The 14,213-nt window shown below is 45.5% G+C and overlaps 1 protein-coding gene across 6 annotated transcripts in view; it reads right to left on the bottom strand.

The window, feature by feature from the left end:
• Nucleotides 1–14,213, bottom strand: part of EYA3 (EYA transcriptional coactivator and phosphatase 3) — a 58,530-nt gene that overhangs the window by 4,103 nt on the left and 40,214 nt on the right. For all 6 annotated transcript variants that reach the window (XM_048326858.1, XM_048326857.1, XM_048326856.1 and 3 more), the window contains 10 exons: nucleotides 11,544–11,626; nucleotides 9,955–10,138; nucleotides 7,321–7,460; nucleotides 5,865–5,948; nucleotides 5,146–5,235; nucleotides 3,752–3,810; nucleotides 2,620–2,777; nucleotides 968–1,082; nucleotides 456–577; nucleotides 97–197 (listed from right to left, as the gene is read on the bottom strand). In XM_048326858.1, the coding sequence (XP_048182815.1) occupies nucleotides 97–197; nucleotides 456–577; nucleotides 968–1,082; nucleotides 2,620–2,777; nucleotides 3,752–3,810; nucleotides 5,146–5,235; nucleotides 5,865–5,948; nucleotides 7,321–7,460; nucleotides 9,955–10,138; nucleotides 11,544–11,626 (1,136 nt within the window). The remainder of the gene's footprint in view (nucleotides 1–96; nucleotides 198–455; nucleotides 578–967; nucleotides 1,083–2,619; nucleotides 2,778–3,751; nucleotides 3,811–5,145; nucleotides 5,236–5,864; nucleotides 5,949–7,320; nucleotides 7,461–9,954; nucleotides 10,139–11,543; nucleotides 11,627–14,213) is intronic.

Genomic DNA, 14,213 nt, shown 5'->3' on the forward strand with positions numbered 1-14,213 from the left:
TGGCCTGAAGAGCTCAGCCTTGGAACAAGAGTTCTTGTAGGCAAAGCCTGCCAGCAACTTCCCTTTGCATTGCCCCACCTCTGCAGTCAGACCCACCTGCTTGGCTGCGACCTCCTCATCACGCCCGTCTCCAATCACCACGTAAGTGACCTTCTTTCCAAACCGTGACACGATCCTCTCGAAGCAGCTCTCTTTACCTGCCAAAGACAATCCTCCTGTAAGGACCCTCAGGCAGAGAGAAATAGAGCCTGAAAAGGTCCCTTCCTCCCAGTATGGAAACACTTCTTGTCTTACTAGGCAGGGGTAGCACCCAGTTCAGCTCCCAAGGCCAGAAGCCTCGACCAGCTGGACCACAGCATGGGGCTCCTCAGCTGCAGAAATGGCAGTTCCCCATATAAAAATCCCAGCTTATCCCCAGCAGATGCTGCAGTGCCAGACTTGGCACAACCCCTTACCTATTTTTGTAGCACTATAAATATTTTCAATGGGAAACACCTCGCCCAATCCATACAGGAGAACTTTGGCAAGAGCTGGCATCAGTTGGGTGGTTGTGATCAGGATGTTCTCACAGTTTTTTCTAAAAGAAGAAAAACACTTGTAACAGCACATCTACAGGCAGCGGTGCCAGGACTGCTCTGGGCAGTCTGATCAGCTTCCCCAGGTGCCAGGTGCTTTGCTATCCTGCTTTCAGGAGGCATTTTAGGACAAGGTTTCGTAATTTTTGCTCATTTGCTTCTGGCAGAATTCTCTGTCAGAAAAACCATTTGGTGAGCATGGGGACCTTACTAACTACAGGTGTTTCAACAGAGAAACAGGGGTGGAGTTCTTGCCCTCAGTCACTTGGCCTCTCGGTGCCTGTGCCCAACAGCAGCAGCGTGATGGGGGCAGTGCCCAGCACAGCGCTGCACGTGAACCCGAGGGCGAGAAAGGGCTGAGAAAACCTCGCATGCACTTCCAGGTTCCATACCTGGACTGGATAAGCAGAAGGGATTTTAATGCAGTTTCCAGCCAGGAATCTGTCAGCACTTCTATGTCGGTCCTCAGTCGCTGCAGAGCTTCCCTCTTCTGTGGGCTAAGCAGGCCTGGAAGATAGGGAACACATGTTTGCCTGGCACATCTGACACGGGGAGAGCTGTCCCCCAGTGCACCAGCTGCCTGCTCTGCAATAAATAACAGAACTGAATGCCTCTGGAAGCTGGACTGTCTATCTCAAAGCAACTAAAGAAACCAGCTCCCAGTGACATGAATGAGCCCAGACATCCATCCAGGAGTCTGACCATGGAGAACTGGGCAGATACTTTTCTGCGATTATTTCAAAGCATTTCTCAGGCAATCAAAGGCACTTCTCTTGTACAAAGCACTCACAGTAGCAGGGATCCAAGGCCACAGAGCAGGGGAAGGAACTCCTACAATCACTCTCTCTGACTTTCTGCTTTCCAAGGACCCTTTCCACTTTAAGCCCTTTTACACACCTTTTTTTAAACCACCCCCCCTTCTTTTATTCCCATGTTTGTAATCGCTTTTAGATATAATTTTCTTCAAGCTTCTGGTTTTGAATTAAAAGCAAACAGAAGTGGAGCCCATTTCTGCTCTTGACAGTAAACACAGCAAGAAAGGAGCACATGGATCCTGCACGTCTTTTCAATTTCCATCCATGACGTAGGAGCCCCCCTCACTCCAGCCGTCTGTTACACCAGTCCTCTGCAGTGAGGCCACGGAGGGACCCACAGCAGGCTGCACTGACAGCTACTTCATCATGTAGCTTTCCACAGGTCCTGAAAAACTCTGTATCCAGGTTTCCCATGTGCAAAATACAAAATCATGGTCTGATCCCTACAAGAAATCCAGTAACTGCAGCACACCAAACTGCAGACCTATACTAGCAGATTTTTAATGCTCAAAGTTGTAGCTTTGAACACCTGGTTTTTAGAAAATATGTCCAAAAAAAACATCTATCAAGGTTTTTGTGTAGGCAAAGGGTACCCAAACCCACAACCAACCAGGCCAAGTCACCCTACCAGGTGAGCTGCTCCAGCAGCGTCCCTTTTCCAGGGATGGCAATGCCAAGATTCAGACTAAACAGAAAATGAATCTCCATTTGCTCACTATGGTTTGCATGATTATGACAACTTTGGAGTTGAAAGGGAAGCAAAACTAGAAGGCTTTAAGTGACTTTGTGAAGAGAGATCAGAGAAGTGATGTCAGACTGTGGACCTGAGAGCCCAGGGGTGACCACTGTATTTCCTGACTTAGTGGAAACATGAATGAGACCTCCTGAGCAGCAGGGCACATCAGTCATTCAGGCCGCTGCTGAGCAGAGTGCCAGGCAGCCTTTCATACCAAATTAGCAAAGGGATACTATCTGCACCAAAACTGTTGTCTCTAGGACTGAGTGACCATCCTTATCTCCACGATAAATCACAGCCTGCACTGGCACGCTGTTCATTTTTGGAAGACGTACCCTCCTAGATTCCATGGAAATTTGATCCCAGTTAGCACTGGGAGAATGGTTTATTTCTCATGTCCACACATCAGGAAAGCCAAAGCTCTGAGGAAGGATGGAGTCTGGCCCCACAAATTCTGTTCGGTGCTCAGACCTCGGTGCAGGTGATCACTCACCTCCAACGTTGGTTTTGTATTTGTTGTAGATCTCGCGTACTCTGCGGTAGCGGAAGGCCAGTTTCCTCATCCAGTCCACTCCTTGCACACCCACTGAGGAGCTGTGGTTTGCGTTGCTTCCCGAGCCACTGAACCCATCCGTGGAGAAGTTGTAGTTGCTGTTCCAGGAAAGCAGATGTGTTAGGTGTGCCACAGCAGCAGAACCACTGAGGCATTTCTGGCAGGGCTGCCAATGGCAGCGCTGACAGCAGCTGGAAAACACTTTGGAGAGGAGCTGCACAAGCACCACAGCACCTGGAGAGTGGAGCCCGGCTCCTGCGGGAATGCATGCTGACATCCAACTACAGCTGCTGCTCTGAACTGCTGCACTGATACAACTCCTTTCCCATCCTCCATTACAAAACCTTCCTTTGCTCTTTGGCTGTTCACTCCTCTGCCATATAGAGCATCCTTCCCACTGACCCCTTCCTCATCCTGCAGCAATAAACCCCAGCACGTCTTCCAAACACAACATCCATGCCTTTACATCACAACTGCAGCTCCACAAGCAGATGAGCTGCTTCACCAGCTTATGACTGCAGGAAGCAAGTCCTGCTTCACCACTTTCTCTGTATTTCTTTCTCCCTGACAGACCTTTCTCAGAATTTTTCATGAGCCAGTTCAGCTCAGTACAAAACCTACCTCACTCTGTTTGATAGTGAGCACCATAAGCTCTGAGGGATGCAAACCACAGGGAGACTTTCGAAGGTCAAGAGCATGGAATCAGAGGATGATTTAAGCTGGATAGGATCTTCAAGATCATCTCATTCTAAACCCCTGCCATAGGCAGGGACTTTTTCCACTAGATCAGGTAACTAATCTAGTGCTGTCATGAGATCTGAAGTGTTGGTTCTCCATTCCTCACTTGTTCTTGTGCACAGAGGCAGCATTCAACAGTGGACAATATAATTCACAATATAATTTCAGAACTCTTAATGCTTTGTAGGTCTTCAAAGAAATTGCAAACAAACATTTTACCAGGTTTCATCCCCTGCACAATGCTGACCTCCATCCCTTAACCCCATCTGCATTTGAAGTCTTCACAAAACCTGATTACATCAGCAATACATTCCTGCATTCATCAGTACAACACCTTAGATCTTGGCCATTGTCATCAGATGCCACATCTTCTATGTGTACCTGGTCACACTCCTGTTAAAGACAAAAAAACCCCCAAAATAAAGTCATGTTGTGGTAATCCAGAAACACACTGAAATTTGCAGATTAAAGAAACTGTGATAGAAACCAATCTCTTCACACTTCCCAACAGCAACAAGCCATGCCACAGTGCCTCCACAAACCCACAGAGCTTCCACTAGCTCCTCTGCCAGTGCTGGGTTTTACTTCCCAGCCCCTAGAGGTCCTTGCCCAGCCTGGGATCTGAAGTACCAGACAGGATTGAAAAAAAGCACATTTCTATGGTATTTTGAGTTGTCTGCAGAAAAAGAACTTCAACACTCACTGAATAGGTTGGACTCAAAGCTCACTTGTCACTTGAAATCTTTCTGCCATTTCAAAAAAGCAAACAAACCAAAACAAAAATACCCCAAAACCACATTATCTGGTGAAACATTGCTATTCTATTTTCTCAAAAAATGTGGTGGCACTGCTGTGGCTCTGGTGCTTAGTGCAGCTGATTTAACTCATTAAACAACACCTACAGCAGTACATGTTGTGGCTGAGCACACAGCTAACACAGCCGTGACGCTCCTTCCAGCACAAGAGACTATTTGGCATTTTCATTTGGTTTTTGTTGCTTTTTTCCCTGAAGCACGGAGGTAACTCATTACCACCTTCGCAAAGTTCACTGCTGCCAGTAGTCACAGCCACAATGGAAATATCATTTAAGTCTCTGTTTGCATCAACAAAACCATCCTGCTTTTCCACTATGTGCATCAGTGATACACCTACACCTAACTGGTCCCTGTTCATATTCAGCCTTCCTAAGCCTCAAACTAGTGCTGTCAATTCTGCAAATTACATTGAGTGGAGTTACATCAAAGACAACACAATAGAAAAAGGGAGAGTGTTGTGTGTCCTCCATGGGTACAGCCTGCTTGTTTATGCAGCATGTCCTTCAAGCTGTTCCACAGCCAAAGTCACCTCCTGTATTCTGTCCTTGACTTAGTCACAGCCCTTGAGAACGGACATCCTCAAGACTGCCTTTTCCTCACATCTCTGGTCTCCATTTCAAAAGAGTATCAGTGGAAGCGAAGTGCTCACCAGTCCAGAAACGCAAATACAGGATGAATCAGACATCACTCTTTTAATTTGTATGGGTTCAAGCAGAAACCCAGCAGAAACTGAGAGAGCTCCTGACACTAGAAGGCTGCAGAATGCCTGTCTCAGTTAAGAATGCACCCCTGATTTGGCTGTGCTTACAACAAGCAGTAAGAGGCTCTGAAACACAGAGCCCTCACAAACAGTGCAGTGTAATTCTGACACGGTAACGTGGAGTTCTGCCTTCCAAACACATTTGCCATGTACCTCCAAGTCATTGAAAAACAAGTGAGTATCAGCAACTTCAAAAATCATCTCCTCCATGGACAGACCTGAGCCAATCACTAGCGTTGGATCCTGGAAAAATACAAAAAGAAAATGTAAATGCACCGTGGATACAGGCAGAAGGGAATTGTCATGAATCTCTCATCAATTAAACCTCACAGAGTTTTCCACTGTATAGCAAACCTGGCATAATTCCAGCTACATTCAATGGTGTGAACTACAATTTCCCTAGTATTTTAAGCAACTCAATTAAAAAAAAAAAAAAAAAAGAAAGAAAAACAAAGAAAGATCCACATTCTGATAATACATTGACCCAAAAGTAACAGAACACTTCAGTACTCCACAGGAGAGACTGATGCATTTTTACAGTCAGCACATACAAAACATTCAAAAATCTACAATGTATTTTGAAGGAGAAAAAACATTTCCTTTCCCTATGTGCCAGGACCTCAGTAATTCCCAGTGAGGATAAAACTAGTTTGACAGACTTGCATTTTAAGAAGGGACATGTTGGTGGATGTCCATCTCCTAGCTCTGTATAAAGCCAAATTTAGTACTTTCCCTGCCCCAAACTGCCAACAAATTAGAAGTACCACCTTACAGAGTTTAAAAAAAAAAAAAAATCTATTCCTTTTCCAAAGACTAACATTTCATTCTGCATGACAGAAATGGGTTTTCTTCCATGGAAAAGACAGTATTACCTTGCCATATTTTTGAGCGTAAGACCCTGTAAGAAGGGAATGGAAGATGATGATGGTCTCATCCAGGTCCCAGAGAAACACCCGCTGCAGAGAGAACAAGAGCTTTGGTACAGAAGGACTTTGATATTGAGAGCCAGGCCAACATGTGGGGCGGAATAACCCCTCACACTGGTCCAGGCTGAAGAAGCTGGAGGGCATACTGGACACCAGTATAAGCCAGTAGCACTCTCTGAATAAGATGACCATCCTGCTGAAATGTGCCACATGTGCCAGAAAGGAGGTGCTGTCTCAACCCAGCTGGCACTGGGAAGGTTACCCCAGATTGCATTCCTGGTCCCAGAGATCTGTGAGGAAATGAGAGTTGCCAGCAAAATGCTATCGAGATGGTCAGCAGCCCAGAGGAGAGGAGAAGCTAAGGATGGCTTATTTCAGCAAAGAGGAGACTCAGGGATATATAACAGGAGACCACAACTAATTGAAAGGGAACTTCAAAGGAGATAGAGATAAATTCTTCTCAACAGTGGCAGATGGAAAATTGCTGTGGAAGAAGAAGGGGAAATTTGCAGCATGGGCAATTCCAACTGGAGACAGAAAACCTTCTTCCCTGGCTGGATGTGGTAGTGCTGGGACAGATCTCTAGGGACAGGATCTCACTGTCTAGGTACAGGATCTTCAGCTTTAGAGGCTCTTTGTGGCTCAGGCAGACAAAGCCATAGCCCCAGTGCTGGGAACAGCCCTGCTCTGAGCATGGGGCTGTAGTAGAGACACCCGGATGTCTCCTCAATGACACCACTAGGATTCCAAGACCCATTTAAGTGATGCTTTGGGTTTGAAGGGGACTTTGAAAGCCATCCAGTTCCATCCCCTCTGCCATGGGCAGGGACACCTTCCATTAGACCAGGTTGCTCCAATCCCCATCCAACCTAGCCTTGGACACTTCCAGGGAGGGGGCAGCCATTAATTTCCTGGGCAGCCTGTGCCAGGGCCTTCCCACCCTCACAGGGAAGACATTTTTTCCTAATATCAAATCTAAACCTATTCTCTTTCAATTTGAACCCATGGGGACAGAACTTTTAGTAGGGCCTGTAGTGATAGAACAAGGGGGAATGGTTTTAAACCCAAAGAGAGTAAATTTCGACTAGATGTAAAGAAGACATTTTTTACAATTAAAGTGGTGAGGCACTGGCACATGTTGCCCAGAGAGGTGGTGGATGCCCCATCCCTGAAAACATTCAAGACCAGGTTGGATAGAGCTCTGAGCAACATGACCTACTTGAACATGTCCCTGTTCATTGCATGGTGGTTGGACTAGATGACCCTGAAAGGTCTCTTCAAACCCAAACCATTCTATAATCCCCTTCCATTTCCATGGAGACAGAATGAAAAAAAGGGAGGAAAATGTTCACCATCACACTATTCTGCAATGCTACCTCTAGAAAAGAAGATCTCTATTTACCTCCAGTTCACTGTCCTGTGAGGAGGAGGTATCTGCTTTCCTCTTCCCTCTGTTCTTTCCAGGGATGTTTTTTCTTGCTTGCTCATCTAACTCTTTACTTGCTGTTGCTCTTGGTAGCAAAGGACTTGTGGATGCATCTCCTAGAAGAAAGAAATCACACAGCTCTCATCCCCCCATGTCTCAAAATAAACACCAATACAGCAATGGCCACAAACCACCTTAGCAAAAGGTAAAACGTTACTTTACTATGTGGATGCAGTAGTAGTTGAACGCTGATTAGAACATAAACCATGATTTCTTTATCCCATCATTTCATAACAGCTGTCTCCTCAATTCAGTCCCCCAGGACTGAGCTATTGCAAGAGCTATTGCCTACAGAGCAAAGCCAGAGCAGAGCACCCTCCATCCTAAAGCCTGGAACCCCTCAGTCATTTCACTACCCTGGAGCTACTTTATTACTCAACTGTTTTATTTACTAGACAGTTGAATATAAAAGAATAACAGCAATGATGTTGGCTCTGGAGACACAGCCTTGGTCAAGCAGCACGGCCACGACTAAGGGGGACACAAGATGGAGCCTGTTCTGCTACTGGTAAGAATGCCCTTCCCAGGGAAACAGTACACCACCTCCATAAAAATCACTAATTCTGATGTGCAGAGTATAAGGACCATGATGGGAGATACTCTATGAATCCTTTATTACAGCTCAGGGAGAAGAATTAACATCCCAGACATCTGCCTAGCTAGTTCCAAAATAGAACCAGACCTGTAGCAGGAAGGCAGAGGGTACAGGGGGCTTGGAAGAGCTTTAATTCAGTCTGGGGCCTGAAGATAAGACACTGCAATTCCTATGAAAATCAGTGCAAAATGGCGAACCTGGAGAATTCCTGAGCTAAGAAAATGGCACTGAAAACATCAAAAACTGGGCCATTCCCATGACCTTGAAATAACAGGTCAGTTCCTCAGGTTTGGTTTTCAGCAGCAAATGAGAACTAATTCTCATGAATAAATCTTCTGTTGCTCACCTCAACTAGAGGGCAACTGTTTCCTGAAAGAGGAAAAGTGCTTGGAATACCACACTTCTTGATGGACAACATCACCCACATCAATAGCATCCCATCAGGTAAAGTGGAGAGGGGTCACTGAGCCCCAGACTACAGATTTGTATGCTTGGCTCACTGGCAGCCACCCATCTCTGCTTGCAGGTTGTGTGACTGAGCTGGAGGACTTGGCTGAGCTCAGGTACTCCTGATGGACCTGGGGAAGATGCACAAGGCAAAGTGCTGCAAAGGCAATCAATCAGCACCTCCCCCAGCAGGCTGACACCCAGCCCCTCTCCGAGCAAGATCCACCCTAGAAGCCAAACCCCACACACCCACCTCTTCCTCTACTTCAGTTTTTATTGCTGAACATGCTATTATATAGTATGGAAAATCCCTTTAGTCAGCTCATGTCAGCTGTCCCAGCTGCATCCCCTTCAAGGGTCTTGTGTATCTCAAGTCTGCTTGCTGGGAGTGTGGAGGGGAGGAAGCCCTGACCCTGTACAGGGATTGTTCAGCAGGAGCAAAAACACTCTGCGTTATCAGCATTGCTTTAGCTAGGAATCCAAAGCACAGCACCAGCACAGCTGCTGGGAAGAAAGTTTCCTCCAGCCTGGCCAGATGCAGGGCACCAACAAAAATGACTGGAATCTGGATTTTTTTTCCCCTCAACCTTCAAATCTGCAACAGGCAGCAGATTTCAATTTAAAACTGCTCAACAACACAGGAACAATCTCCTAACTCCTTGTGCAAGACACTGGAAGAAAACACTAAGTTTTTGCGCTTGTCCTTGATACATTTAAGAAACTCTCTTTTTCAAGAAACTTTAGCCTACACTCCTGAGGGTGGGACACAACCCAGCACTGGTGGAAATGACCTAAGGTGTGACTTCTCTAGAACAGGCAATTACACCTTTTCAATACACTTTCTACTTCCCTTACCAGCTCAAATCTTCTCTACCAGACAAGTGCCAGTGACTGACTGCTCTGCAGATGCGCCCACAGCAAAGCACAGCAGAGCAGCTGTTTGCAATGATGAGGCAGAGGAAAGGAAAGCATGTACTGCTGGGCACATCAGAGACAGCTCAGTGAGAGGGGATGGCTGAACCACAGCTCTTGAAAATGCAGGAGCAGTCCCGGAGGACTCCCGTAACTGGGACTGGCAGCTAGGTACTCTGCCAGGTACCTGCCAGGTACTCTGAACACCTGGCTGCAGGAGAGAAAGATGCGGCAGGAGCTACTGAGACCGAATACAAGCAACTGCCCTGTAAGCCCAAGTGAACACCCAGTCCCCAGGGAGCTGCTGCTGGCAACTCCTCAAGTGACCCCTCACACTCCCTTTCCCTGGGGCACACAGAGTACATGGCAGGTGTCCTGGAATTGCAGCAGCAGAAGGCTTCTGATACATAAGTATGGTTGGCCCACCATAATACTGTGCACACCAGTGAGACCAGTCTGACACGGAAGGCAAGCGTCCCATCTGGCCCAGCATGAAAAGATGCTGCAGGTACCTTTTGCAGATGTTTCCCCACACCTGCCCCCTGCACTGTTTAGCAGAGGTATTTTGCAGCCATCCTTTACAGACCCCGCCTCACCGGAGGAAGGTCTCTGCACCGCCCGTGCCGGCACCAGGGCATTTGGTTTCTCAGCTGGGTACGTGGTCGTGGCTAATGCCATGCTTTCTGTGTTGCTGTCTGCTGGTGGCACCACTCCGAAGCCTGAGCTTGGGTAACAGGTCTGGTACTGACTCTGGCCAAGGATCGTGTACGTAGGATACTCCTGTTGGAGGAAAGAGTTAGTGATGGTAGGACACTGCATTCCGAAAACAGTCTGAATCAGGATGACTTTTGTATTAGAATATCCTGTCCAAGAAAAATCCCAGCAAGAGCACAGTCTGACTTTATGCTGTTTCATTCTGCACATGTAAGACATTCCCAAAAAGGGCTGAGAGCTCTAGTTGCCCAATGGCCCCTGCACAGGCAGGTTTTGCAGAGGAGACCAGCGATCACAGGGCCATTCCTCTGCTTCCACTGTCTGCAAAAATTAATTAATAATGAATGATGTGATAGTAACAGGGGGAGCTGAGTAGATGCCAAGACATCAGTGCGCTCTGTGCTCTGGAATGTGTGGTTTTGTCTTGCATTTGACTTCCTGATATCAGATGTACTGACAGTGACAGAAAGTGACCTTGGCCCTCGCTGAGGGCACAACTACAGGATAAATGGCCCTTACTCATGTCCTGACTTCATCAAGCAATAATTCTGCATGCTGTGCTGGAAGGTATTCATTTATGAAAACTACTTAATTCATTTAGGAGATCACTGAGCACCTGGAGCTGTGCTTGAGGATTATAACTTGTGCTACTGACAGTAAAAAAAGCAGCAACCCCAAATGTCACATCACACTGTTCTGGTACACTGCGCTCTCCTGATTTCCTTGAAGAGCAGCCTGGGTTTGTAAACCAGGTACCTTGGTCTGAAATACTAAAAGAAAATCTTTTTTTCCCTTTATGGTTCCAAGCAAGTTCATGCTTAAAAAGCAACAGCATTAGCACAAAAGGATTTTTGTGCATCCATTGCATTTTCCACACTTCCTGTATTCTCTTTCTGAAAAGCTGAACGCTGAAGGCTTGCTTTGTATAACCAAGTACTCAGAATGGCAATTAACCACCCACAGAGGTAAAAGGCAGGGGGAAATGGTCTTTGCTAGCTTGCAGTGCTGTTTCACTTTGTTCTAGTCTACCATCAGAATGCACACCCTACTTTATTGGGTTGGTGTTCTGTTTGTGTACAACCTCATTTCCTATTCTTGCTGAGGGAGAACAAAGGCGTCCAAAAAACATCCATGTCTAATCCTCCCTGTAGGTTTAGTCCTCAAAATAGCTGAATTGTTTCTTCCCCTCCCTCTCTCTTGCAGAGATCTCAGTTTAAGACTCGCCTCACAATTTGCAGATGAGGCAACTGCTTTGAACAGATGAAGTGAGTTTGTTGCAAAGACCAAAGGGAGAAGCATCATGGTCAAAGAGATAGAAGGAGTGATTTGGTGACTTTGAGTTACACACTGAGCCCCACAGCTCCAGTACCACTGTGCTCCATTTGAAGTGACATTCCCAGGTTAGTTTTGAGCAATGTGTTAAACAAAGGTAAAGGAGATGGTGCACATAAATTTACCAAGGAAGTTTTACCTGTGAGATGCTGGCTACTGCTGAAGTGGAAATATTTACAACACTTGAGGATGTAGAGACTGGACTGGCATTGGTAGTTGATGCTGTAAAATTCAGAATTACTGCATTAAATATTCTAGAAAAGCATAAGAAATTAGAAGTTGTGAAATAAATACTTACTAGGCAAATGTGCAAGCATTTGTGCTTCCAGCAGCACTCTGCTACTAAGAGCCAAAAAAGGACTGGGCTGTATTTTGACACCAGTCACATTTCAATTGGTCTTACAGGGAAGGAGAGCTAGTACTTCTTTAAAAACAGTCCTTTCAAATGGTTCAGAAACCTTTTCCCTCCATGGCTGCTAAGCAATTAGTGTAGAATTAAAAAGGTTTTACATCTTTACCACATGTTTTGATAAGACAACAATCCCATTCTGATGGTCAATCAGTAGCAGTTGAAAATGAATCAGAATAAATCAAGAAAAAGGACATGAATGTGTTTAACTCAGTTCTGTTAAAAAAAATCTCTGCATCAAACTTAGCATTTTTAGTCTAATTAGATTTAAAATCTAAGGAAACATTAAGAATGTTTTAAATAGTAGAAGAAGAGTGTTTCCTGCTGGAGAAAGTGAACATCTCTCCCAACATCCCTGTGTCTAGAACTGCTTTTTGGAGACTTTCTGAAACAATCTGTCAACAGCTCATAGGACAAATTCTTAGAGATGTGTAGCTGTTAGTATCAACTTGAAGATGTTTCACAGCCTTCATGTCACTGCATTCAGTTCTCCCAAAACACAGAAAAGGATGCTAGAGCAGCACTTGGGAACACCAGTCATTTAGCAGTTTTTGGGGGGTTGCAGACACAGGGCCACTCCATTAAACACTCCTCAACACGGGGTTTTGGGACTCAAAAGGATAACAACAAATAATTAAATCAGCATGAACAAAACCAGAATGTACAAATCCAGAGGCCACCAAGAACTATTCTTTTCTAAACCACCTTTCTCTGCACACAAATAAAACTAAAAAAAATCACTTTTAGATGCTTATGTAAAGACTTGAAGAAATCCACAGTATCCCTATTTTACCATCACTCTGAGAAAAACCCTCATTTTCTGCAAATGCCACCATGAAGAATTCGCCCCAAGAACTCATGCTTCTGAAGGCTTCAGTCCTGCTGCTCCAGGGAAACAGACCCACCATGAACTTTTAACCAGTGTATGTTGTGCTATGGCAAGCACCGATACTGCCTGGTGCCTCCTGGAAAGAGGAATAGATCCAAAATAGGCCTCAAGAAAGGTAAGCAAACAAAAGAAGCAGATCTTAAAGGACATGTAGAAATACACAGTATTTACAGGAGGTGAGAAATATGAAGGGTATCATCTCTGTGGAAGCAGAAACAAAGGGAAGTAATTAGCCCCAGAAACATTAAGAGAGACAAAAGGGCTGCACTGAATAGCAATAATGGCAATGAAGACACACAAGGACCTACAGTAGCTCCACAGCTACTTGAAGCCTAGCTGTGAGAGCCAAGGAACCTGTCACAGACACTTCTCATAAGCAACTGCTTGAAAACAGGGGGCAGTTTCCAAATAAAACTCCTTCCAACTACACATTATGGAACCTATCAAGGCTATTATGACTGTAAGAGAAGATCCCTTCCTAGGTCCCTATGAAACCCATCTCTCCAGAAAAGACCCTTGCTAACCCAACAAACCTGCCATGCAGCTGGGGAACAGCAACTCCCTGGAAGACAGATTGTTACACCACTGCTCTCAGGATTATTATGGAGAGGAAACAGAAAGTAATTCTTATCTGTAGTGCTCTGCAGAGGCTGCTTCTCCACTGAGATTGATTACAGAAGTTAAGAAATGAGAAAAAAGATTTCAAGGTTTGGCATTCCCTCATATGAACTTCATTGTTTACCTTAACTCTGGTCTCCCTCCAACATGCCTTTTTAATAATCCTGTATCTAAACAGTGCTACATACCAGATTTTTTCAAACAGTTCCCACCACATGGATGAACCAATTCTTTCTGCACTGTGGGACACTTCCTTTTACCTGTCAATGGGCCAGAACCATGCAAAAATATTTGGCACGGATTTGCCAAACATGACTTCAAGGTCTGAGGTGTAAAATGACCAGCAACCACAAGTACTGCATTAAAGGTGCTCTGACTCTTTTCCTCTTTTCTTTATCCCCCACTTCACACCTCATCCTCAGAGATTACATCCCTGCCTCCCCTACCTTCTTAATCCCAATCTGCTTTGCTTCAATCATTTTCAAAGAGCCAAAACCAGAACCATGCACTGAAATTCCCCTCCAGTGGGTCAGCATCATTGTACAACTTTGTCTCACCCTGCTACTCTGAGTGGAGAGAAAAGACAGATATTCCAGGGATTACTATTAAAAAAACTCTGCCCATCCTTCCAGCTTCTGCTCTCTACCACCTCCCTGGCACCAGCCCCTGTACTGACCTGACCCCTTGGTGGGCTGCTTGAGAAGGAAACACAGCAAATGTGAAAAAGGAAAAGTTTCCTGCCAGTCTGCAAAAGGTTTTTCCAAAAAGCAACAGCATTTGTACAATTGGGGTGACTTTTGCACACTTGGGGGTGACTTGTGCACACTTTCAGAGAGCAGCCTGCAAGAAAACTTCTCATATCACACATTCTCCCAGCAGCACAGATTAAAATT

This window comes from Corvus hawaiiensis, chromosome 23, assembly GCF_020740725.1.
Source record: "Corvus hawaiiensis isolate bCorHaw1 chromosome 23, bCorHaw1.pri.cur, whole genome shotgun sequence".
NCBI lineage: Eukaryota > Metazoa > Chordata > Aves > Passeriformes > Corvidae > Corvus > Corvus hawaiiensis.